The sequence below is a fragment of the Hyperolius riggenbachi genome, chromosome 1, assembly GCF_040937935.1.
Source record: "Hyperolius riggenbachi isolate aHypRig1 chromosome 1, aHypRig1.pri, whole genome shotgun sequence".
Taxonomy (NCBI): Eukaryota; Metazoa; Chordata; class Amphibia; order Anura; family Hyperoliidae; genus Hyperolius; species Hyperolius riggenbachi.
This window is the reverse complement of record NC_090646.1, coordinates 568,776,698-568,804,319: the sequence shown is the minus strand read 5'-3', so window position 1 is coordinate 568,804,319 and position 27,622 is coordinate 568,776,698. Positions and strand designations below refer to the sequence as shown.

The following is a 27,622-nucleotide window of genomic DNA, read 5'->3' as shown; positions in this document are numbered from 1 at the left end:
TTTACTTTTGTGCGATTTTAACAATACAGATTCTCTTTAAAGAGAGTCTGAAGTGTCCCAAATTACCTATTTTTATTTCAGAATCCTCTTGAGCAGTAATAGCAAAGATGATTTGCTGCATCCCCGCGGCCGTATGAGGTCCTTAGCCCTCCCAAAATCACCGGAGCAAAATCCTCCGGTACTTCATGGAGGAGGCAGAGCTTTGTGCTGCAGCTCTGCCTCCAGTCCATTCAATCACTGCCAATAGCCACCTCTCCTCTGCCCTCTCATTCTTCTTTCACTGAGAGGGGCGGGGGAGAGGCGGCGATCAGCGGTGATTGAATGGACTGGAGGCAGAGCTACAGCACAAAGCTCTGCCTCCCCAGGCAGCAAAATCTGCGACTTTGAAAGTCGTAGAATTTTGCCCCAGGATTTGTGCGGATAAAGACCTCGTACGGCCGCGGGGATGCGTCAAATCATCTTTGCTATTACTGCTCAAGAGGACTCTGAAATAAAAAGAGGTAATTTGGGACACTTCAGAGTCTCTTTAAAATGGTAAAGCTGTTAACAGTGGGGTCCCGCAAGGGTTAGTACTAGGTCCAATCCTTTTTAATTCATCAATGAATAATCTAGTAAAAAGAATAAAGAGTAATGTTGCCATCTTCACAAAGAATATCACACCTGGAGAAGGACTTGGAAATACTGGTTAATTGCAATTTAAATAACTGTAAAAAATACCAAACAGCAGAAGCTAACGCATAAAAAAATGTAAAAAAGGAAAATAAAATCATGAGATGCTAGTATACTACTCCCTCTGTATAAATCACTTGTGAAGCCACATCTGGAGTATGGGATAAAGTTTTAGGCACCACAGTATAGGAAATAAATTGGCATTCTAGAACACATACAAAGATGGTTAATGAAAAAGGATGGAAGGTCTCGCTTACTAAGAAAGGTTGGACAACCTGGGTTTATTTAGCTTGGACATAGACAACATATATAAATACAGATCAGATGGCAATAAAAAGCTTGGCAGATTAGCTTTTTGTGCCTAGTCTTGTACAAAGGACAAGGGGACATAATCTTCATATGGAAGAAAAATGTTTTTACCATCTATTTATAAAGGGGTTCTTTAAAATAAGAAGGGTTAAAATGTGGGATATCTTACCACTGGGACTAGTTATTGCAAATTCTATATATGCATTTAAAGTGAACCTTAACGCATGGGGAAAAAAAGTTTCACTGGGGCTTCCCCAACCCCCTGCAGCCGTCCTGTGCCTTCGCAGCTCCTCGAGTGTCCTCCCGTCCCCCACTGCGGCTTAGTTTAGTTTTCGGCCGACTGAGGGTCGGCCCCCGGCAACGCGCACTCTACTCCGCGGCACGGACTGGAGGACACTTGAGCTGCTGCGAAGGCACAGGACGGCTGCAGGGGGCTTGGGGAAGCCACAGGTAAGTAAAACTTTTTTTCCCATGGGTTAAGGTTCACTTTAAGGAGGGCTTGGATACTACACATTGAAGGACTCCCACGACTATAAATACTAGATAATTCAGGTGGAGCTGTTTCAAGGGTTTTATCTGACTGCTATCCGTAGCTATCTGGAGTTGGGAAGTATTTTTTTTTGTCTTTTGCGCCTAATTGGTCCAAGCCTTGTAAGAGTTTTTGTCTTCCTCTGGATGAATTGGGATAAAGGCAGATGCAGGATGGTGACAATATTTATTTTTTTCTTATTGAACTTGATGGTTGGATGTTTTTTTTTCAACCAAACTATGTAACTAAACTATGGTGTCAAGCTTGGGTTTCTGGTTGGAAATCCATGAGCTTTAGGAGAAAGGCTACCCCATCATGGCAACAGCCCAGCTTCACACAGTCACTTCTGAGGGGGAATTGTGCATGCTCAGATTCTCCTTCTCTTTACCACTCACTAAAGGTTTATGGCTTTTGGATAAGTTGTCTTAGAAAGACTCCTGCTACTCACTGGCCAGAGTGAGGATGCTTCACTGATTATTTCATTTCCAAGCAATGTAGTAGCAACATAAACTCAACTCCTAATTCCCATAGACCATGAAGGGGCATTCCTTCCAACTCAGTACCAACCATTGTGCCTGGAAACAGGTGTAATACACCATGATTTTTTTTTCCATTAGAAATAAAATACTTCCTAAGGGCAGAACATGCTGTGGAAGCTTCTGTCACTGCATGCTCAGCACCTTGGACAGCTCCTACTCTGCAGAATTAAACACTGTAGCATTGCAGCACTGAAGTTCCAGGTTTCAGTTCCACCCACTGTCTGCATCAAGTTTGTTCTCATAGTGCTTGTGTGCTCTGCTCTCCTTCCACAGGCCAGGCCAAAAAAGAAATAAAGGCTGGTCAGTTAACTGGCTTTCTCACAGACATGAATCCTGGACTGTAATCAGACTGCGAGGCTCACATAGGGACAGGAAGGCTGAATTCACACATAAAGGGGGTCCTGTTCCGTCCTGTCAGTTTTTGACAGTTTTCATCAGTTTTCTATGGCTTGGTTCACACAAAGAAAGTATAGAGTTCCAATCCTGTCAGGTGAACTTGACAGAAAACTGAGGCAAAACTGACAGGACAGGACTGGAACAGAAATGTACAGATTTATGTGTAAACCAACTTAGTAATGTAAGGATTGCAACAGGGGCGTAGCTTAGGAGCTATTGGCCCCGGTGCAAGTTTTACATTGCCCCCCCCCCCTCCCCAGCACTCTATACATAACAATTAATAAGGCGAACCAAATCCTGCCAAGGACAACCACAGTGTCAGAGGTGCAAGGAGGGGATGGGGAACAGCTTGTTGATGATTACTACTATTCAAAGCATCTATAGAAGTGTTTAATACAAGTACAGGACCAATAAAGAGCTAACACTGTGGTTAAGGGAGGGCCCTACGGGCCCCAGTACAGTCGCAACCTCTGCAACCCCTATTGCTACGCCACTGGATTGCAATGGTTTTCTATAAAGCACTGCTGAAATCCTTCAAGTGCAATATAAAAGTATAATAGTGATTAGTAGTTATAGTAATAATAATAATAATAAAAATGAATCTACATTTACTTGATTGCTTAGTTGTAGATAGTGCTTGACAAGAGTGAGCTAGTAACTGGTCATGCATTAGTTTTTTGCCATTTCCCCCACTGTCCTGTATTGTTTCTATAGTAACAATGTTAGGAAATATTAAATAAAATAGCCTACACACACATTTTCACACTTCTTTGAGCACCCTTATTATTTTACTTAAAGGCTACTTGTATCATTAACAGAAAAGATACTACAGTACTTACTTCAGTATGGGAAAGCCTCAATGGTTGTATGGTCAAGAGGCTTCCCCAGTGCCTCTGTCCCTCCTGCTCTGTACTGGGACCCTCTAAACAATCTTCAACATTAACATTAATATCAAAGATTGCTTGCACCGCACTCCTCTCCGTTTATCTGCACGGCCGCACTGCGCAGGTGTATGGGTGGCCGGTGCCTGCACAGTAGCATGGAGCCACTTGTGCTTTTTCCTCCGTGCATGAGCTACTTCTCAGGCACGAACCTACTGGTGCCTGTGCAATGTGCTTGCGTTCATGCACAGAGGGGAGCCTGGCTGCGGAGATGAAGAGTCCTGGCCAGCAGCACAGAGGTCATGGAGAATCTGGAAAGGCTCTGAAGCATAGAGGCTTCCCTCTACTGACACATTTATGTTTTTGTTTTGTTTTTTAAAGCTACAGGTGTACTTGAAGATCACTAAAGTTACTATACCAGTTTCCTACTTTTTTTTTAAAATTCTGTCACCTTTATTGTTTCAGTTTTAAACTCTCCTCGTCTTGGTTTGAGAAATGAGGCCGTGGCTCATGTAATTATAAATGCCAGTGACGATGCTTTTGGCGTCCTACAGCTGTCTACCACCATAGTGCGCGTTGCAGAACATTATGTTGGGCCAATTATAAATGTCACTAGAATCGGTGGATGGTTTGGTGATGTTTCTGTGAAATTCAAAGCAGTGCCAATAACTGCAACAGCTGGTAAGTAGAAATCATGGTCACAGTCACCTATTGGGGCATACCGATCATTAACCACTTAACATCTCAGTCGTTTTCAGCTTATGCATCCGAGCAATGTTCACCTCCCATTCATTAGCCTATAACTTTATCACTACTTATCACAATGAACTGATCTATAGCTTGTTTTTTCCGCCACCAATTAGGCTTTCTTTGGGGGGTACATTTTGCTAAGAGCCACTTTATTGTAAATGCATTTTAACAGGAAGAATAAGAAAAAAAATGAAAAAATTCATTATTTGTCAGTTTTCGGCCATTATAGTTTTAAAATAATACATGCCTCCATAATTAAAACCCACGTATTGTTATTGCCCATTTGTCACGGTTATTTCACCATTTAAATTATGTCCCTATCACAATGTATCGCGACAATATTTTATTTGGAAATAAAAGAGCATTTTTTCCGTTTTGCATACATCACTATTTACAAGCTTATAAAAAAAAAATAGAGTGAAATATTTCATCTTTACATAGATATTTAAAAAGTTTAGACCCTTAGGTAAATATTTATGTGTTTTTTTTTTTTTATAGTAATGTTTTTGTTTTTTTTTATTAAACATTTTATGTGGGCATTTTTGGGAGGGTGGGATATAAAAGTGTTTTATTTGGGGAAATATTGGTGTAGTGTAATCTTTTTGGGTATTTACTTGTAGTTTTACTTTTTGGCCACAAGATGGCAATCTCGATTTTTTTTACATGACGTCACTCTAAGCGTACAATGTACGCTTAGAGGGACACAGCTTCAGAAAGAGCGAAGCTTCCGAAAGAAGCTGTCGCTTTTTCAGCGGGGGAGAGGAATCAATGATCGGGCTCCATAGCCCGACACATTGATTCCGTGGCTACCGACTCCGCGGCCGGGAGTGCGCGTACACGCGCGCGATCGGCCGCGGGAGCGCGCGGGAGCGCGCCTGTCCTCCTTGACGTTTTTATACGTCAAGGAGGACAAAGTGGTTAAAGAAAACCTGAACTGAAAATTAAAAGTCAAAATAAACATACACAAGTCATACTTACCTCCTGTGTAGTCTACTCCTCAATCTATTTTTCCTCTCCTGTGTCCTGTTTCTCCACTGTGATCAATGGAATTCTCCGTCCTCCATTTTGAAAATGGCTATTACCCCATAACAGCTTCCTGGTCAGCACACAGTTAAACTGTAACATCGCCCACTTGAGCCATAGGGAAACATGGACACATCAGTTCTCCTCTCAGCTGTAACTGACAGCAGCTGATATATAACTGACAGCAACTGATATATTTCAGTTCTGACAAAATGTTGTTAGAACTGGAAGGGATCACTGTAAGAAGAAAATGGTGAGCTTCTGAGAGGAAATGAGGGCAAGGTAACTATGTAATGTTCATTTGAAGTTACCTCATGTGTTTATTTTAAATAATTTTACTAAGTACAGGTTCTCTTTAAGGCTGGATTCACACTTAGATGCATTGTGTTGAGTTGCGTCACCGCATGTTGTTTTCAGTGGGATGCAACACAATGCAACGAAATGCATCAGGACAAACACGTTTTCCTATATATGATTAGAAAAACCGTATTGGTAATGAATTTGCCAGAAATATTTTAACCCATGACCTGAGGATACTGCCCTTCTGAAACATCACATACCATTTTGTAAACTCATACCATGCCCTTTATTAGTAAAATACACAATACATTGTTCTGCTCTTTACTACAGGGATCTTTAACCTCTTTCTAGAAGGTCAACATTTTCTTGACAATAAGCAGATTGCTGTGATATAGTTTCCACTGTATTAGCATCCTGATGTTTGGAAATGTTGTGATATTGACTACTAATGAGAGAGTAGGAGTATATCCTGCTTTCTCTTTACAACAGTTGGTGGTAACAGTTGGCCAAGGATAGCCAATTTTGCACTGCTCCTCCCAATATTGTACATATCCTCTATAATAAAACCCCTGTGTCCCTGCGTCACACTGTCTCTGTGTAGCTGGGTCCGTGCTTTTTGATACTGCGCATGTGCGCAGCACGGACCCAGACAGCTGTTGGGACTGGAGCACGGGGCCAGGAAGGCGGCGGACGTGTGCGCGGGCGGACGGGTGCGAGCGTGCACGAGCGGCGGGTGCGCGTGCACGACATGCGGTGGTGGCGGCGGTGGGAAATCGACCTAGAGCCCATTTTTAAACAGGCTTGGGTCTGCTAGTACTGTATAAAGCATCAAAACCTGCTATCGAAGGACAGGCTTGGGATAATGGATGTGTATGCTAGCAGAGGGAACAGTTTACAAATGATTACCACTATTGGAAGCATAAAAAGAGATTACAATTACCATTATATCACCAATAAAGAGCTACCTCAGAAGCTGAAAGAAGGCACTAGGTGCTATACCAATAGGATGAACTTGTGCTCAAGTTAAATTAGTAGTGTTCATCGTCTTCAAGGTAGCAAAAGTATACTGGCAAAACGTAGTAAGGTTGTTGCAGTGATATGCCAGACAGGGGCGTACCTGGGTAACATAGCGCCTATGGCAAACACTGAATTTGTGCACCCCTGGTCAGAGCCCCTCTCCCTCTAAATACTGCAACCTTTCTTGTGTACCATGTGTTATTGTTGCCTGTACTTTTTGGTTTGGGATATTGCTGAAGTTACTTTTTTGGGGAAATATATCTTCTTATTCCCTCTCTATCCTCTCCTCTTTTCTAACACTAAGCCAAGTGTGCCCTATATATATATATATATATATATATATATATATATATATATATATATATATATATGAGTTAAGTAGACGTGTTCCCCAGATAACAGAATTAAGCTGATCTGAAGTCTAAATGACAGGGAGGAAGAAGCGCAGGCATGGGGGTGCAGCAAAGGGGCAGGTAAAGCGCCCATGATGCTATGGCGCCCATGGCACAAGCCATGCCTATACCCCTCTAGATACGCCTCTGATGCCAGACTATAGCTTTATATATAACATATATGGGGAGAACAGAGGTGCTTTGGTCTTCAGGGGTACATTATACAACAAGGCAGAAGGGATGGGATGCTTGAGAAGCAATGGTAACATATTATATACACTATTTCCTTACAGGGATCACCTCATACTGTAGTTTGTTTACAAGTATGTTTCATCATTGATCAGGGCATCTACTTAAGATGTTTAAATGCATACATTTGATTTGTACAGTATTTTGCTTTGCAAGAGTTAATACCCTACTAGTGTTTTTTCATATGCAAATGAGCCACAAAAACAGCAGTCAAATTTAGCCTACTCACTGAGAAATGAACAGAAGCCCAAACAATTCTATTTGGCTGAGGAAATACTGCTGATAACCCGATAACAAGATGAAGCTGTAAAAAGCTATTATGTCTTTTTTTTTTTTTTTAGCTGATTGAGGGTTTGTTCACATTATAAGCAATTTCGCTTATTTTTAAGTGCTGGCGCTGGCTTGTGCAATGTTAACTTATGTGAGTGTTCTCACATAAGCAATGAGATTTCTATCCAATTGCAAAAGTGGCTCCTGTATCATATTGCGATTCAATAGAAAGGATAGGGAAAGTGCTTTAAAAAGCACTTTAAAAAGCGATTTCCCGAGCGCTTTGAATGAATAAATATATTGTATTTATTCATTTTCGAGGCAAAGAGTTCACTTCCTGACATACTGACGTCAGGAAGTGAAAAAAAAATGCTACACAAAAGCTCTTAGAAAAGCACTTTGAAAAGTGCTTTTCTAAGCTAAAATTGCTCTGAAAGCGCTTAGAAAAGCGCTTTCAAAATTGCTTAATAAATCGCTCAGCGCTTGCGATAGCGCTGGCGATTTATAATGTGAACAAGCCCTGAAGCAGATTTTACATCAAACTAACATGACTGCTGTTAATCTTCTAAATTCAGCCCTCAAACTGAAAATAAAAATATGAGAGGCGTGTACTATTTACCATTAGTGCTACACATACAAATATTTCATAACTTTATTGTAAGTTCCAGTGTGCTTTAAGTATGCTTTAATATGAGTGCAACAACACCTTAAAGAGGAACTTCAGCCTAAACAAACATACTGTCATTAACTTACATTAGTTATGTTAACTAAAATAGATAGGTAATGTAATCTCTTACCCACCCTGTTTTAAAAGAACAGGCAAATGTTTAATTTCATGATGGCAGCCTTCTTTTTGGTTGAAAGGAGGTGACAGGGAGCATGAGACACAGTTCCAACCGGGATCAGTGAATAATGGCGCACAGCGCCTATGCATAAAAATGGCGCCGCATTAAAAAGATACGCTTAAAAAGATAAGCTTATCGCTATTTATCATTAGTACTGCATAATAATGGCGCACAGGGAAAAAAGAAGAAAAACGGCACACACTAACGTTATTTATCAATAGCACCCTACATAAGCCAAACTGCAGACGTTATTTAACTGCAAAACGGTGAATGGATTTAATGTAACACTGTCAAGGTTAGGGTTAGGCACCACTGGGGGGGTCTTAGGGTTAGGCACCACCAGGGGGGTCTTAGGGTTAGGCACCACCAAGGGGGTGGTTAGGGTTAGGTACAGGGAGGGTTCTGTGTGAGAGCAGGGTTAGGTATAGTTACGGTACAACATACACCACCAGGGGGGTGGTTAGGGTTAGGCACCACCAGCGGGGTGGTTAGGGTTAGGCACCACCAGGGGGGTGGTTAGTGTTAGGCACCACCAGGGGGGTTTAGGGGTTAGGGATAGGTACAGAGAGGGTTCTGTGTGTTAACGCTAAATAACAATAAGGCTTTAACGCTAAATAACAATAAGGCTTTAACGTTAAATAGCGATAAGCGGCAAATTGATTAGCGGCAACACTGTGCGCCATTATTCACAGGCGCCATTTTCAGATGGATGCGTTCCAACCATCCTGTGTCCTGAGCACCTCTCCCAGTTGCTAGGCAACGTGAATAACAACATAGGAAATCCCATCATGCTCTGCACAGCATCAGGGAAAAAAGTCTGGGCTTTTTTTCTTTGATGGGTGGAGCTTAGATAAAAATGCAGCTAAAAATGATGCTTTGGTAAGAAAAACAAAGTTCTGATGCTGTGAAACTGTTAAAGAAACACCAAGCCTTTTCAGTTCTGCTGAGTAGATTTTTAGTCCGGAGGTTTACTTTAACTAGATGTGTTAAAGGAAACCTGAAATAAGTTATAAAAAAAAGATACCTCAGTAATGACTTGGACTACCTCAGTAGTGGGGAGCCTCTGGATGGTCCTTCTACAGCCCACCATCGTAGTGGAAAGTCAGTCTATACCTATTCGTCAAAACTTGTCAAATAGGTTGCTTCTGCCTGCAGCAGCAGTAAGGTTCACGTATGGGCAGTAGATTCTACTGCCCATACGTGAACCTTACTGCTGCTGCAGGCAGAAGCAACCTATTTGACAAGTACTGAGTAGAATTAAGAGCTAGTGCAAAGAGGAAAAAGGCACATACAACCAGTGGTGTTATACAGGGTATGTGCGGACCTTACTCGGACATGCCCAGGATCAGGAACTTTAAGCTCCAGCCCTCACGGGCCAAGGTCCTCACACGTTTTTTTGCACAGCTAAAATAAATTGATGACACTGTGTCAGAAAAGGTGTGGTTCATGAAGTAGTACACATTTCTCTATTTCTCAGTCCATCCTAAACACTGGCATGGATATGGCCCTTGAGGACTGAAGGTCTACGCCTGTGCTCTAGAATCTTCAGAGGCTCCCAAATCATCCACCATCCCCATTTCATGTTTTCTGCAATATTGCATTTTCTATGTTCAAGTTAATTTACATTGATTTAACTAGATGTGTAATTTTCAGGGGAAGATTACACTGTAGCTTCCACAGATGTTGTGTTACTTGAAGGGGAAACCAGCAAAGCTGTGCCAATCTACATCATCAATGACATCAGTCCTGAGGTGGAGGAGTCATTCCAGATACTGCTGTTAAATCAAACAACAGGAGGAGCCATGCTAGGCGACATAACAGAAGCCACTATCATTATAGAGGCATCTGATGATCCCTTTGGCTCATTTGGTAAGTAAAAAACATAATGGTGCCTACTAGTGATACAATCTTTTTTTTTTCAGTCCATCTTATGGAATCTAAGTAGTAGAAGGGTAAACTGTGTTAGATATTCCTCATATTACATACAAATGGTAACAGTGGACAAAAAACAAAATGGTTTCATTTGTGGGCACTTGTGGTGTTTAAGCATTGTCTCATTTATTTGCTGTGATATATACAGTATAGTATATAGTAAATGCATAAGGTAATTGAAGTATACTATGTACCGTATTTTTCGGAATATAAGACGCTCTGGGATATAAGACGCACCTAGGTTTAGAAGGCAAAAATCTGGGAAAAAAATGTATACAGTATATACTAAACCTGGTGCGTCCATATTCCAGGAGCGTATTGTACAGTACATGTTCTCCCCATTGTCCTCTTGTGTCCACTATGTGTCCCTTTCTGCCCCTCTGTGTGTGGCATCCCTTACTTCCACCTTGTGTGGTCCTCCTGCCCCATCTGTCCCCACATGTCCTGTGTGTCTCCTCCAGCCCCCCTCTGTGGTCCTACAGGCCCCTTGTGTCCACTCCTGTCCCCCTGTGTGTGTGTGTCTGTGTCCCCTTCTGCCCCCTTTGTGTGTGTTTCTGTGTCCCCTTCACCCCCCCCCCCCCTGTGTGGTCCTCCAGTCCCGGTGTCCCCCTCCTGTCCTGCTGTGTGTGCCCCCTCCTGTGCATGTCCATGTGTTTGCCCCCCCCCCCCCCAGTCCCCATCCTGTCCTCTGCCCCCCCCCCCCCCCCATGTTGACACTCTCCCCGGTAACAATACTTGCAGAGCAACTCACCTTTCTATGGATTCCAGCGCTGTGTGGTCTGCTGTGTGGTCCTCCACCTCCAGCATGTCAGCTACACCTGTAAATGAAAAGTTAGCGCAGAGACACTCACCTACTCGGCGGCGGCGGCACGATCTGCAGACATCTCGTTCCCGGGAGGCTTCCCCTAGTGACGGCTCCTGCTAATGACTCATTGAATCATTCACAGGAGCCGTCTCTAGGGGAAGCTGCGTAGCTCCCCCTAGTGACGGCTCCTGTTAATGATTCAATGAGTCATTCCCCATGACTCAATGAGTCATTAGCAGGAGCCGTCACTAGGGGAAGCCTCCCGGGACCGAGATGTCTGCAGTAGAGATGGGAAGTTCGGATCTTTTCAATGATCCGGATGATTCGAATCGGATCATTGAAAAGATCCGGATCTTTGATCCGAATCTCGGATCATTTTACAAGGGAAGCATTCGGGGGTGAAATGACTGGCAGGACAGGAGAAGGGGAGGGGGGTGGACACACAGATAAGGGGAGAAGATGGACAGAGGGCAGGGAGTGGACAGAGAAGGGAGGAGGGAAGCAGAGAGCATAAATGTTTGTTTGCACACAATACCCACATGCTGCAATCATTATGCTTTACATGTATTTCACCTACATGTTCATCTGTATATCTTGAATGGAAACGTCACACAGTGAAAGGAAAGAAAGCATTCCCCCAAAGTATTCCCAGAAGATAAGTGCAGCTGTTTAGTGCCGAGTGCAGGAGGATTGCCCTGCAATCACAGTGCCTGCAAAGTTACTGAGCTATGCTGAGCCAAAAGTTTCCAATGTGTTCACTGTGCACAACTACGGAACAGACAGCCTATAATGTGCAGTACATTTCAGCCAGTATGTGTGCTCTACACATATCTGGCAGTGGCACCCATGTCCCCTCTCTCTCATCTACCTGTGGCTGTGCAAGGCTGCCTCCCCTGAGTCCCCTCCAACAGAGCGATCCATCTCTGCTCTGCTTCCAGGACCCCGCTGCCCGCTGAGAGGGGGCGTGTCGCTCATGGCCCCGCCTCTTTTGCGATCCGAATCACTCATTTTGATGATTCGGATGATTCGACTCACAAAATAGATTCGGATCAAAGATCCGAATCGTTCATGATCCGGACAACACTAGTCTGCAGATCGTGCCGCCACCGCCGAGTAGGTGAGCGTCTCTGCGCTAACTTTTCATTTACAGGTGTAGCTGACATGCTGGAGGTGGAGGACCACACAGCAGACTACACAGCGCTGGAATCCATAGAAAGGTGAGTTGCCCTGCAGTTATTGTTACCGGGGGAGCGGGACCCAGCAGACCACACAGGGGGACAAGGCAGGGAGTCACCGACAATGCGGCGGATCGGCGGTTCCCATCGGCTGATAGACTATAGCCCAACCCATCTCCCTGCCCCGCACATCCCTACTAGCCCTATACTTATGGCTGGTGAAGTGCAATCAGTCCTGAGAAAGCCATTGGTATGGTGACACTATGTTGTGGGAGAGAGTGGCACCAAGTCGAACTTATCTTGAGAAATTAGGAAAAGGGGGGGGGGGCAGCCTGTTGTGGTATGCGCTGGCCCTCTCCTCATTATCTTGAGAAATGTTCAGAGCGGTGCACATTAGGTTGCAGCCACCAGACCTTCCACATCGTGGAGACAAGTCTAGTCTATGTGTGGTGAGTGTCTTAACTTCCTATTGTTTTATTAGTAGCGTAGTAGCTGACATGACTATTAGCTTATTATCAGACTTGGGGTATGTTGTGAAGAGCATTGTCTGTTGGAGATTATCGTTTATGTACTGGTCATGAGGCACTTGCTTAGATATATGAAGATTATTTATTTTTCCACTCAAAGCCTGATCTATGCCAGATCATCAACCATTACTGACATTGTGACCCATCGGGGTTATGGGGTAGCGTTCCATGCAAACCTTGTTTGGTATCTTTATTGTAATAAGATCACTTCTAGTGTTATGGTGGCAATTGGCCGATGCATCTTGGCTGATATCACTGACACGTCTTCCTACTTGGGTGGCACAATTCTGTGTGCAGTGCAGTTGTTGCTTTGTTGAGAGTTCAATGTATACTGAGGATGTGATTTTTGTATTTTGTTTGTTTTTGATGTTTTAGAAATATATTCTGAAGAGAATTAATGTCTCTAAATGTTGGCTTTATAACTTTGCAAATACAGTGAGCTTTCAGATTGTCCTTTGATTACTACTGTTGGCGATAATGCTGCAAACACAAAGAGCTTGTTTGTGAAGCATTAGGCCTGGTTCCCACTTGAGCCGGACCATGTGCCGCCAGCAGGAGCGGACAGTGTAGTGTCCACTCTGATGGTCCGCTGTGGTCGAGCTGTAGCCCGGGGAAGATGTGTTAACTCTACAGGCTATATTGGGGAACGCATTTGCCTGCCCGGGACTATCGCAGACTGCACAGAAGTGCAGTCCACTTACCGCAGCGGATCTTATGGATCAGTTGCAGAGTGTCAACTGTGAACGGCTCCTACTTATAAATTAGGAGCTCTTCACAGTCAGTTTAGCAATGAGCGGAGAACACACAAATAAGTTCTGTCTCGCTCAAGTGGAAACACAGCCTAATTGCTGAAAAGTGCGATAATCCTCCTCACTGATGAATATGGACATACCTGTTCCTGAGCTTATTTTGGTTATGTAAGATTGTGTCTCATCATACTTTTTATCTGTGACATTGGTAATACTCTGACAAGTTTGGGCCTGTGTTGTGACAAATCCAATTTGTGATATTGATTTATAAACTGTATGTATGAAATGAATGGAAGCAATGTTTAGAAAAAAGTGAGAACATAAAAGGTAATAATGAAGAGGATTTGTCAGTGAGTCTAATGATAACATTTGCATCAGTTTTCCAGGTGACATCAGTCACGGTGGAGGAGCCAGACTTCGACACAGTCAGGATAAATCTGCCAGTCGTTCGGAATGCTGGAACTCTTGGAAATGTTGTTGTTCAGTGGGCGGCTACTGTAAATGGGCAGATTGCTGTGGATGATCTGAGAACGGCTTCTGGGAATGTAAGCTTTGCTCCTGGAGAAACCACAAGGACTCTTGTGATAGAAATCCTAGCTGATGACATTCCTGAGAACGATGAGGTGAGCTAAATGGACTGGCACATAATGACATGTTGGGGAGGGGGGGGGGGGAGATGAGGAGCTACGCTCATGTGAAAACCACATAGCTTTTTTCAGAATTTTAATGAATTGTTGCACAAAAAGACAGAAGGCCACTTGCTCCAGTCAATAAAGTGCCGATTTTGCAGTGTAATAGGGCTCTGAGTACTATTATACTGCAGATTCAGCACTTTACTGACCTGAGGAAGCGATCCAGGGTCGCAAAATGCATTATCTGTCTTTTTGATAAAAGTCTGAAAAACTGGCCAGTTTATGAATGTAGCCAACACAAACCTTTTTTTTTTACGGTTTTATACAATTTTGGGCGCTACCAGAAGGTAAATATTTACTCTGTAACCAGAAGGTAAATATTAATCTTCCCGGCTCCAGCGCAGGTGCAAGTATCGGCTCTCTCCGCTTGGAGATAGGCAGATCCTATCAAGGCTTCCCCCGTCCTCCCTGTGTCCCACGGCTGTCTTGCTCTGGCCCTCGTAACAGCGGGGATGTAAATATTTACCTTCCAGCTCCAGCGCAGGTGCAGTATCGGCTCTCCGCTCGGAGATAGGCGGAAATAGCCGATCTCTGTCGGCCCGCTCTACTGCGCAGGCGCAAGTCTCCTGCGCCTGCATAGTAAAGAGGACCCAACGGAGATCGGCTAATTTTCGCCTATCTCCGTGCTGAGAGCTGCAACAGCGCCCCCGCTGGAGACAGGGTAGGTAAATATAGCAAGCCTTGTCAGGCTTGCCGAGAGTGGATTGCAGGAGACTTTCGGGGAGCCAGCGCTGCATTGCCTGCAGCTACAGTGGAGGGGGAAGCCTCTTTGGGACCCTGAGGCTTCCCCCTACCGAGGTGAGTGCCCCCCAGGGGAACTTTTTTTTTGTTACAGAGTCTCTTTAAGTACTTTAAGATTTGATTACGTATTACTATTATTGCTTCGGTTTTGTGTTATTTTATCTGATATTATAAATTGCTGTAGGAAAGTATACCATAGCTTTATCTTGGCATGTTGACCCAATGATTTCTCACAGATGAGTACTGTATAATATTTTTTCTATCACTTTCAGTCTCAGGTGTTTTTATTGATCTGAATGTTAGAAACAAACAATCAGGAGTTTTGCTTTGTGCATCATGATTTTATTTTGTGCACTTTTTGCCAAACCTTCAGATGTCACCTGTCTTTTAGATCATTACAGTACAACTTACTGGAGCTTCAAATGGAGGTTCAGTTGGAGCAGAAGGAAAAGCTAGAATTACTGTACCAGCCAATGACAACCCCTATGGGACCATTTCCTTCTATCGATCTGTGTACAAGGTTCAGGAACCACTGGAAACAAGTTCTTATGCCAATATCACCATCAGGAGGAGGTTTGTTTAAAGTGTTTGGTGAATGAGTGCTAAGAGATGCTACAGTTTTATTTGTATTATTTAGTATTTATATAGCGCCAACCTCTTCCGCAGTGCTTTACAGAGTATATAGTCTTGTCATTAACAGTCCCTCAGAGGAGCTCACAATCTTATCCTTACCATATGTCCATCTTAGTCTATGGCCAATTTAGGGGAAGCAAATGAACTTAACTGTATATTTTTGGGATGTGGGAGGAAACCGGAGTGCTCTGAGAAAACCCACGGAAACTTGGAGAGAAGATACAAGCTCCACAAGGGGACAGAGGGAGGCACAAAGCGGGAATAGAAGCAGGCACAAAGGGGGACTAAAGGAGGCACAGTGGGACAGAGGTACAGCAAGGGGACAGGAGAAGTCATGGGGGGGGGGGCAAAAGGAGCCACAGGGGGACTGATGGAGGCAAAATGCGGGCCGAAGGAGGCACAAAGAGGGACAGAAGGAGGCTCAGGGGCCAGAATAAGTCACAGAGGGGGGGGGGCAGAAGGAGCCACAGGGGGACTGAAGGAGGCAAAATGCGGGCAGAAGGAGGCACAAAAAGGGACAGAAGGAGGCTCAGGGGCCAGAATAAGTCACAAAGGGGGGGGGGGGGGGGGCAGAAGGAGCAGAGGTGGCACAGTGGGACTGAAGGTTGCACAAGGAGACAGAAGAAGGCACAAAGGGGGACAGAAGGAGGCACAGGGGAACAAAAGGAGGCATAGGGAGACAGAAGGGGGTACAGGGAGTAGAGGTGGCTTGAGTGACTGAAGGATGCACAAGGGGACGAAAGGGGGACAGAAGGAGACACAAACATCAATGAAGGCTTGGCTTTGATTGGGAGGTAGGGCTTTGTTCGGGGCTTAGTTCAAGGGCATTGCTTAATCAGGGGCATGGCGCCCCCCCAGGACAAATGACACTCCAGGCAATGGCCTGGAATGTCTTTGCTTAAAAGCATGCCTTGTTCCTTCTACTGAGTCACGCTATCTGCTCTTCTGTGTGCAAAAGTACTAAAAGTGTGTGGGGATCCTGGCCTTTGAGGACTGGAGTTGGACTGCCCCACTTTAAGGTAACCAAGATTCTTATTCTCCTTCTTCCTTTTGCACCCTCGAGTGGCTGGAAGAACAGAAACCCTTTTTGTCAGTATTATTGCTGGCAGCTGCTTGACTGATAGATGGAGGACCTAAATTGTAAAAAAGGGTTGAATCTTTCTGCAGAGTTTTATTTTCAGGGGATACAGGGGTAACTTGTAAAGGATTTGTGGTTGTCTTTCAAAGAATTTAAGTCTTTTCTTTCTATTCTTTGGTTACCCGTGATCAATTGAGTGATGATGTCAATGCTAAAAATTGAGTTTTTATTTCCTGTTTAATACTTGTGATGTTGTTTTGCTTCAGCGCAGGGCGATTTGGTCGCTTGCATATACTGTACAGCACCTCTGAGATCGATGTGGTTGGCCTTGCAGTCAAAGGCGGCCAGGATATGCTATCTTACTATGAATATCCACAACTTGCCGTTCCTCTGACAACATCAAGAACAACAGTCAATATTTTCAATGCTGTAAACCCTCTCCAGGCCTGTGCTGTTGCCTGTCTGAGAAATCAAGTGTGTTCAGCATTTTCTTACAGCCAGAGCTCAGACTCTCCTCAATGCTTCTGGATTGCAGCATTACCAGTTCAACTTACCAACAGCACTCAGTTCTGGACGTATAGGAAGAACAGCACCAGTGTGTCTGTGCTGTTTAGCTCTCAAGCCACGGCTGGTAGTGATTATGAATCTGTCACGGGACAATGGTTCACCATGCAGGAAGGAGAAGAGTTCGCAAATCTTACCGTTTCTATACTAACTGACAGTTTCCCAGAATTAGATGAGCAATTCATTGTGTCTCTCCTGGATGTCAGACTGCTAAACGCTACAGCCAGTTTAAAGAATCAGCCAACTCTAGGGCAGCCAAACACCTCACTGGTTGTTATCATGATGAATGGAGATGCTTTTGGGGTATTTGTGATTTACACACAGAGTCCCAACGCTACAGATGGAGGCCACCATGTGGAGGTCCTCGAACAGCCACAGACAACCGTTCAGCTTGTGATAGAGCGCCGTGAGGGGAGCCTGGGACAAGTGGTGGTCGAGTGGGGCATTGTCAGAGGAACAGCTACCAGAAATGTGGATTATATAATAGATGGAGAAGTTTTAACATTTGCTGAAGGTAAAGTAATGTTCACAGAAAGAAAAGGCTGACATTTTAGTCTGAGGCTGGTGGCTCCCCGGTATGTACACAGACTGACCTCACAGTATATTATTGAGCAATTTAAAGTGTTGGTGTATTTTGAAGTATTCTTCTCATGGAGCTCTGACTGACAATGCATCGTACTATATTATTTCTTTTACCCCCTTTTTGCAATATAGGCATGCCAGTCCCATACAGTATAAGCTGTTACTTTGTGCTTATACTGATAGTAAACATGTAGTATTGCCATTTGATGCCAGGCTCACCCAGAAGTATTTCGAGTCTTCCAGACTTCGATCGATGCAAGTTGAAGTTTTTACAAGAAGGAAGCATTGCCATTTCCCATAACATCAACTGCTGCCAATTCCCACAAGTACTCCCCCCCCCCCCCCAACCAAATGTAACCACATGTATTGCCTTTCCGGGATACCCGGCAATATATGTAGGGGGAATGGCATTCCCCCACAAGTACCTCCAAGCCCCCCTCCCCACATATATTGCCAGGTCTTCCAACAAGTACTACCAGAAAATCTCCCAACAATTACCATCCCTGATATAATTCATGCCAAGTCCCCCCTACAAACATAGTCAGGCCCTCAGTAAGTACTAAGAGGCTCCCCATGAATACTGCCAAACCCATACCGCTATACACATTTCCCCACTTTTTCCACAAACATAGCCAGCCAGAATTGGCAGGTCTGTGTACAGAAATTGCCTAGACCCTTCACATGTATTACCAGGTCCCTTCACATGTATTGCCTGGTGTCTCCCAGGAGAGGTCAGTTGCCTCCACCCCGCACGAAAAAAGTGTGACCTGCCCAGAGGCACCATTGTTCCCCTCCCCGCTACACACACACACACGCACGCACACACGCACACACACACACACACACACACACACACACAACACACACACACACACACACACACACACACACACACACCAATTTTAGGTAATAACAGATGCCCCCAATTTAAGTAGCCCTACAGTAATGGTAGCCAGAGGTACCCCCCTCCCCTGTATTACATATCCCCAGGTAGTCCGCAGTAAAGTTTATTGTTTTCAAATATCTGTATACTATCTTAATTTGCTTCTCTGTGTCTCTCTGCATGGGGAGGGTTGATAATTATTATTATCAAAAATTCATTGTACTGGCAAAATTATTGGGTCACCAGTCCAAATCATTAAATCCATTGAATCCAAATGCTCCAGTCACCACTGTGGCCACAGCTGTAGGACATCAACCACCTAGACATGTACACTACTACAAACTTTATTTTCTTTATTTAGTTTATCATTTGGTCTTCGTTATGGAAAATGGTCCAATAAGTGTGAACTTAAGGTGGCCACACGCCATACAATTTTTTTAAATATCTGTTCAATTTAAGAATTGCAATCAATTTTTCTGACTGATTGTAACATTTCAAAAATATGACCAATGTACCACACACATATGTTCAATTCTTCCCCAATTATGATAAAACTGATTGGGAACTCTGAGAAAATGTTTAGGGTGTGTATATTAATAAACTGACAATCTAACACACACCATACAATCTTTAGTAGAAATTGAAGAGAAATATCTGGCATTGAAATTGCATTAATGCATCTGGTATTAAATTGAGAAAAACGGGAAATCCGATTGGATTTTTCAGTCGAATGAAAAAAAAAGCTTTCAACTTTTTCGAGAGATACGATCGTTTTCATCGAATTGCTGTAAAATCGGATCATTTTATTGTATCGTGTGTGGCCACCTTTAGCCTTACTTTCATACTGAAAAATATTTGTCACTGTCTTTTCAGTTCATCTGACATACTTTTGTCATCTGACAGGTGAAACCAGAAAGTTGTTGACATTGACCATACTGGATGATTCAGAGCCTGAAGACAATGAAAGCATTGTACTTTCACTGACTTATACAGAAGGAGGGAGTCGCATTCTTCCTAGTGCCAACACAGTCACAATAGTCATCTTGGCTAATGATAATGTTGCTGGCCGAATTGGTTTTCAGACAGTGTCAAGATCAGTGATTGGCCGAGAAGGTGAGCTCATCATTTTGATGTTGGCCTTCAAGAGGATATGATAAGCTAAACACTATTTGATCTGACAATTCCAAATAATGTCTCCATGAGAATGTTCATAGGTGTTCTACCAAATAAAAAGAAAAAATCTTGCAAGATAGACTGAAGTGTATGGAAAGGAATAGATTTGCCCTTTTCTTAACTGTAGTGCAGGTCTAGAAATGTACGCTAAACTGCTGCTATTAAGTAGGATTTAAGAATTTTCTTATCATGAAGAACTGTTCCCCCTGCTGGTTAGGAACTGTTGGTAATGCTTTGATAGATCTGGCCCACAAACTCAGACTAGGCATGGTGGGTGTAGTTGCAGCCTGATACTATAACAGTGCGTGGTTCCTATTTACATGAACACAGCTATGGAGAGTCATTGCCTGGTCATATGATGCCGACCCAATCATAGATGAATATACGTCATGATGAATATACGTCATGACAGTTGTTCACCTTTCATGCTTGAGTGTTTGTTTTTTAAATGTAGCCTCTTAATTGTTGAGAATTCTCAGTTACTAGAAACTAAAACTCTGGCAAAACTTTTGCTAACAAGCAAATCTCCACTAGCTCACCAAGGTAATTATATCTAGTCTATCAAACTTTAGCTGCTGTCGATTAATCAATGTCTGTAAATTGGTCAGCAGCTGCTGGTTTTGATTGGCTGAAGGCGTGTGTGTTGAGGGCGGATGTGCTGGGGTGTAGTGGAGAAAAGGCATGTGTGATGAGGGTGGGTGTGTGCACGTGCTAGGGTGTAGTGGTGAAAAGGCGTGTGTGGTGAGGGTGGGTGTGCGCATGTGCTGGGGTGTAGTGGAGAAAAGGCGCGTGTGGTGAGGGTGGGTGTGCGCATGTGCTGGGGTGTAGTGGTGAAAAGGCGTGTGTGGTGAGGGTGGGTGTGCGCATGTGCTGGGTGTAGTGGAGAAAAGGCGTGTGTGGTGAGGGTGGGTGTGCGCATGTGCTGGGGTGTAGTGGAGAAAAGGAGTGGGGGTGGTGTGCGCATGTGCTGGGGTGTAGTGGAGAAAAGGCGTGTGTGTGGTGAGGTGGGGTGCGCGCGCACGTGCTGTGGTGTAGTGGAGAAAAGGCGTGTGTGGTGAGGGTGGGTGTGCTGGGGTGTAGTGGAGAAAAGGCGTGTGTGGTGAGGGTGGGTGTGCGCATGTGCTGGTGTGTAGTGGAGAAAAGGCGTGTGTGTGGGGGTGGTGTGCGCATGTGCTGGGGTGAAGTGGTGAAAAGGCGTGTGTGGTGAGGGTGGGTGTGCGCATGTGCTGGGGTATAGTGGAGAAAAGGCGTGTGTGTGGGGGTGGTGTGCACATGTGCTGGGCTGAAGTGGTGAAAAGGCGTGTGTGGTGAGGGTGGGTGTGCGCACATGCTGGGGTGTAGTGGAGAAAAGGCGTGTGTGGTGAGGGTGGGGTGTGCGCATGTGCTGGGGTGTAGTGGAGAAAAGGCGTGTGTGGTGAGGGTGGGTGTGCGCATGTGCTGGGGTGTAGTGGAGAAAAGGCGTGGGTGTGGTGGAGTGGGTGTGCGCACATGCTGGGGTGTAGTGGACAAAAGGCGTGTGTGGTGAGGGTGGGTGTGCGCATGTGCTGGGGTGTAGTGGAGAAAAGGCGTGTGTGGTGAGGGTGGGTGTGCGCATGTGCTGGGGTGTAGTGGAGAAAAGGCGTGTGTGTGGTGAGGTGGGGTGTGCGCGCACGTGCTGTGGTGTGGTGGAGAAAAGGCCAGTGTGGTGAAGGTGGATGTGCGCATGTGCTGGGGTGTAGTGGAGAAAAGGCGTGTGTGGTGAGGGTGGGTGTGCGCACGTGCTGTGGTGTAGTGGAGAAAAGGCGTGGGGGTGGGGGGTTTTAGTTGGTGGACCACTTTATAGTGTGTAGGGAAAGCAATTGCATACTTTGTGGTTATGTCTTCCCCTGGTAATCTGCAGCCATGCTGGGAAACAAGCTTACTAATGTGTCTGTGAAATTGTAGGGGAAAGACTGCTGTTTCACATTCTACGGACTTTTCCTGGTCGTGGAAATGTTACAGTTCACTGGAGAATTGTAGGAAGCCGTGTAGACCTGAACTTTGAAAACAGCACTGGAATTATATTTTTCCCTGAGGTAAGTAGGCCCAATGCATCAACTTGTTGCAAAAATTGATGAATTAGTAAATGCTTATGTGCGACAAATAAGATTTCCAGTTTCCATTAGAAAATGAAAAAAATTGCTTTCCAAATCTCACATAGCAAAAGTGCACTTCCCAGTTCTAGACTCTTCTGCTGTTTTCTTGTTTTTTTTACTATCACGGCACATTAATGCTGGGAATACACGGTTCGTTTCTGGCACTCGATTCTCCTCTCCATCGTTTTTGCCGCTCGATTCTGCAGTCAATTCTCTTCTCTTCCGCTCGTTTTTCTTATCTTTTTCCATTCACTTCTATCAGAAATCGAGCGTCGAAAGGGAGATCGAACATGTCGGAAATTATCTATCGAACTATCTAATCTCAAAAACGAACCGTGTGTATTCCCAGCATAAAAGTACTGGAATCTGTATTTTTATACATAGGGCTTGATTCACTAAGACAAATAGCATGCCTTATCCAAGTTAACACACCTTATCAAAGATAACATGCCTTATCAGAGTATCATAGCGAGCGCTACAAACTTATCCCTGCTAATTGGCAATAACGAGAGCTCTACTCGTCCTGCCCTGACGAGCAGAGCTCTCGTCATTGCCAATTAGCAGGGATAAGTTTGTAGCGCTCGCTATGATACTCTGATAAGGCGCGTTAACTTTAATAAGGCATGCTATTTGTCTTAGTGAATCAAGCCCTCAATATATATATATATATATATATATATATATATATATATATATATATATATATATATATATATATATATAATTGTTAAAATGTATATTTATTATTACTAGTTGATCGGTGCTATGCAACAATGGTGGAGAGAGGTACTTTTATATATTAATGACAAGACAAGACAAATAACATTTATATCGCGCTTTTCTCCTGGCGGACTCAAAGCGCCAGAGCTGCAGCCACTAGGGCGCGCTCTATAGGCAGTAGCAGTGTTAAGGAAACTTGCCTAAGGTCTCCTACTGAATAGGTGCTGGCTTACTGAACAGGCAGAGCTGAGATTCGAACCCAGGTCTCCTGTGTCAGAGGCAGAGCCCTTAACCATTACACCATCCAGCCACTATTAGAACTGGAGTCTACAGAGTTGTATTTAGGGTACAACTGAGTGAGGATACCACCCCTATACTCCATATACTTCCCCTCCCCTCCCTGGTGAGAATGACAGTGCATGTATTACAATGCATCTCCTTTATTTCATTATTTGCCTATAAGTTTAATTGCTCACTGTTTGGCATGGAAGGGGAGGAGTTGAGACAAAGCTCAGTTTTTAGAGCTGAAACCTGAATTTTTTTAATACAGCACCTCAATTTCAGGACTTGCACGGTTCTCTACAAGCTAATAGTGTGCAGACGCTTTATGCCCCACACTCATTAAGTATTTTTAAAGTAAAGACAGGTTCACTATACAGTAATTTAATAACATGTAGTAGATATTTTTCTGAAACAGAAAGCTATGACAAGTTATATTTCCCCATATTTTTTCTAGGGGTTATTGAATTCCAGCATTGCTGTTCATTTGTTGGATGATCAGATTCCGGAAGAGAAAGAAGAATATCGTATTATCCTGTACGATGTGAAGACTGAAGGTCAGTATTAAGTCTGCTTTCACATGTAGCATACAGGCATGTCCTGCAGATTTACGGCCCTACACAGGCCTGGCATTGTATATATGGATCTGATCAGCTTGCTGGATACACAGACATTCTTCTGCATTCTTGTGCTGCTTATTGACTCAGGCACCTCACACTGCTGTTCAGTTTAATTACTAATACTAACATTTGTGCAATTCACAAAACTTGGTGCTTTGCAAAATGTACATAAAAAAAAAGTCTGAATTAGGCCTTTAGAGCAAACATGAAGAAAAAAAAAAACCCTTATGATGTAATGAATTGTATGTGTTGTACGGATAATGAATAGAATATTAGTAGCAAAGAAAATAATCTCATATTTTTTATTTTTAGTTATATAGCTATTTTTTTTATAACATTGCATCATTCTGTAATATTTGCAGTTTAAAAAGCACACTCTGTCTTTTTTTTTTAACAGTAAAAGTTTATTGAAAAAAGGCAGAAATACAAATAAACATAAAACATCCTGATGAAATGGTATTATAATACAGCAAAGTACAAATACAATATTAGATTGATGTACATGAATGATACACATGGAAGAGTGAACTGCACATGGAATGGGAGAGACACTGCTGCCAGGGGCATAACAATTGACCCTGCAAGGGATGCAGCTGCAGGGAGGCCCAGAAGTTGCAGGTGGCCCCATGGGGGGAGATGTTTCTTTTCCCTCTCCTGAGAGACTGACAACTAAGGGCACGGAGAGGAAGAAACGTTCTGCTCTCTGCACAATTGTTCTGCATCTGCTCAGCCACTGATTACAAATCTTTGTCTACAAAACTTTGTATGATTTGTTGACAGTCCCTATTCAGTGTGCAGCAGGCTCTTGTGTACCAGGCCCTGCCCCCTGCCTTTACACCCCCTCCTTAAGTGCTATGTACTGTAGTGATGCTGGAGGAGTCTGCAGAGCCAATATCTACATGGGGAAAACACATTAAAATGTCCACTAGCAATTGCATAACATTGGATCTCAGATTACCCGTGCAGAAAGCAGGGTGGGGGGCCCATCCAAAGGTTTGCAAGGGGGTCCAGTGATTTCTAGTTACGCCCCTGACTGCTGCACATGGTAAAGGTGCAGAAAAAGTATAAATCAGGGCCTTGTCTGCCACAACAGTATGTACTGTATTTGTCATGACTGTTAATATGTATGTATTTCTACTGTGTATATACTATGTATGTGTTTGCATTACCTACTTGTGGATAAAGCTTACCCTGTAAGCCACAGAAAGTGCAGCAGACATTACATTTATTGATAATCATATTAGCAAACAGTTTAAGTGAGCTGTAAAGGACATCTAAAGCAAAAATTAACCCACAACACGTCTAGTGCTGCTGACTAGAACAGCACTGTCCTGCTTGTCTCATTCCTTTCTGTTAGGTAGTGGGGTGCCACCGAAAGTCAGATTATAGAATATAGGAATGGTTGGCTTGGAACTATCCAGCTGTCAGGATCTCTCCTGTAGCATGTTCTGTCGGTTGCAGTGGAACTGCAACTGGGCAGTTCTGACTTATCTGATTGCATTCGGTTGTGCATTCGCAATACGTCTCATTGTCATTTGCAATCACTCTGCAGTTCAGAGCAGCTCAGGATGCTGTCATGACTCCTCCTATTACTTGCTGCAGTTGAACTGCAGCCAGATAGCTCTGGATTTCCTACATGCATGTTGTTGCATAACATTGCATGTATTTGTTATGAGAGTCCTTCAGCTAGCAGCTTGTAATCAAGCTGGCTCAGGATTGAGTAATTACCATTCAGCTGTGTGGGTATTTGCATGCCTGCATCCATTGGCTGATGTCGACATAAAAGTCTGCCTCCCATTTCAGGCTCCGCCCGACATAGCGTACAGCTCCCTGAGTTGTTGCTGGGTCATTCATGTGAATTGTAAATTGCATTGTTTAACCTTGTTTCTTGCTTGGACGTTTGCTGTATCCGCGGGTATACAGTGAAGTCCTTCTGATCCTGATAGCTTGGATTCTGCCATCACCACATTGGTGATTGGTAGTATTCCTGCTAGTCGGTTCCTGAGGACGTAACTATCGCAGCGGCTGCCATTAATTACGCTCCTACCTGTTTGACTTGTCTATGTCAGTGTGAATGTTTGCTGTCGCTGGGGCAGCGACTAAATTGGCAAAGCATTCTATCTGTCTGTCTTTTGTTTGTCCTGTTACTCAGCCTGAGGCTTAGTGCGGCATCGCAGCCATTGTATATTAATGTGACTTTCACTACTCAATTAATGTATTTCAATGCGACTGCAAGACTGACTTAGATACAACCTTAGCTTTACTGACCATTCTCTCGCCTAGTCCACTGTACCACTGCCATTTGATCTAACAGAGGCGCTCAGTGTGGTTTTGATGCTGTTAAGCTGTATGCTCCTTTTTGATTGGCCTGATGAAGCGGGATTGAGCCCGTGAAACGCGTTGCCCATTTTTACTGTGGAGTATAAATAAATTGTTGTTTGACTGTTGATGCCACAGTCCTTCCTTTGTTTGCTTTGTCTGCATGGATGGGATAGGCCCACCACTGCCCCATCGGTTTTAAGCTCGTTTAAGTGACTTTTATTCTATTGGCGCCTCTGGAAAGCTTCTACATATTTGATCTAACATGTATGACCCTAGCCTGTTACCGACTATGTCTGTTGTGTATTGTATCACATAGCACCTAGTGTGATAGGCGGTATCGGAAGCCCAGAGCTGCAGTTGCTCTGGGCAATCTTGCTCCCTTGTTCATTACTCCTGTGGCCACCTGTGTAGCCTCTTCCATTACCCAGTTACATAGTCTTGAGCACACACGCTGACTCAGAATGTATGCCCCCCAAGCATTACACCAGCGATATTGCATTCCTAGCTCCAAGATAAGTGAAAGGCATCTTGAAGAGAAGTACACCACACCACCAAGTACTCTAAAGGGCGTCAGGAGTGTTGAGACTAGTAGGGGAGTGCTGAACTAGTAATCACTAGCACCTATGTTTCTTTAAGTTTGTACTTAAAGAGACACTGAAGCGAAAAAAAAAATATGATATAGTGAATTGGTTGTGTACTATGAATAATTACTAGAAGATTAGCAGCAAAGAAAATATTCTCATACTTTTATTTTCAGGTATATAGTGTTTTTTCTAACATTGCATCATTCTATAATATGTGCAGATTACACAACATTCAGCATTCAAAATGAGTCTTTCAGAGCAGTCTGTGCACTAATGACCTCTCCTCTAGCAGAGGAAAAGAAAACAGTTGAGATAATAAAAGTCAGATAACAGCCCTCTCCACGACTAAACTTAGTTGGAGAGTTAATGGCTTGTTTGCATAGAGATAACAACTGGAGTTTCTTAACTCCTCCTGTACTGGAAACAATTAGACTGATGTATCTGATCTTAATGTTTTATTTTTTAGCTGTACTACACATACAAATCATAATATCATCATTTTTTTTTCGCTTCAGTGTCTCTTTAAATGGACATTAAAATTTTTGGTCAAGCAAAAGGTTAATGTGTGAGTTACGGTATATCAGAAAAAAAGTTGTGCCTTATTGGGGTGTTTTGTGACCTCCTACTTAATTTATTTCAGGGGTTTCGGGAGCAGGGGTGGCTGTCCTTGATGAGCAGGGGTATGAAGCTGTTCTGACGGTGGAAGCCAGTGATGAACCACATGGACTGCTAAACTTTGCACCTTCCTCCAGACTTGTCATCACTCAAGAAGCCAATAAAACTATTCAGCTATTTATAAACAGAGAGTTTGGATCATTAGGTTTGTCTAGTGATGTTTAAGTGACTTTTTTTTCTCCATAATGTCTTATATATGTACATAAAAGGGAATATCTGTATAAAGGTTGCAACCCACGATACAATAAAATGATCCAATTTTACAGCAATTTGCTAAAAAACAATTGGTTGAACAGAAAAATGTAATTTCCCTTTTTTTCGATAGAAGTTGATCAGTAGTGATGCATTTTCTGATAAATTTGTATGAAATTGAATGGTGTAGGGTAGATTGTCAATTTCTTACTGTATAGACCCAAGCAATTTTTTTAGAGTTTTCAATCATTTTTTTTCTTCATAATTTGGTAAAAATTGAACAAGTGTGTGGTACATTGGTCAGATTTTTCAAATGTTACAATCTTGAATTGAAAAGAAATTTTTAAAAAATGGTATGTTGTAGGGCCACCTTTATACAGATGAGTACCTGTCATATAATACAGTATTACAAT

General features: G+C 43.4%; 1 protein-coding gene across 1 annotated transcript in view; it reads left to right on the top strand.

Annotated features, from left to right (window-relative positions):
- Positions 1–27,622, top strand: part of ADGRV1 (adhesion G protein-coupled receptor V1) — a 629,361-nt gene that overhangs the window by 175,033 nt on the left and 426,706 nt on the right. The window contains exons 30-38 of the mRNA XM_068247792.1: positions 3,789–4,004; positions 9,823–10,038; positions 13,736–13,980; positions 15,182–15,363; positions 16,768–17,579; positions 19,434–19,643; positions 21,627–21,757; positions 23,274–23,373; positions 26,983–27,162. Of these exons, the coding sequence (XP_068103893.1) occupies positions 3,789–4,004; positions 9,823–10,038; positions 13,736–13,980; positions 15,182–15,363; positions 16,768–17,579; positions 19,434–19,643; positions 21,627–21,757; positions 23,274–23,373; positions 26,983–27,162 (2,292 nt within the window). The remainder of the gene's footprint in view (positions 1–3,788; positions 4,005–9,822; positions 10,039–13,735; positions 13,981–15,181; positions 15,364–16,767; positions 17,580–19,433; positions 19,644–21,626; positions 21,758–23,273; positions 23,374–26,982; positions 27,163–27,622) is intronic.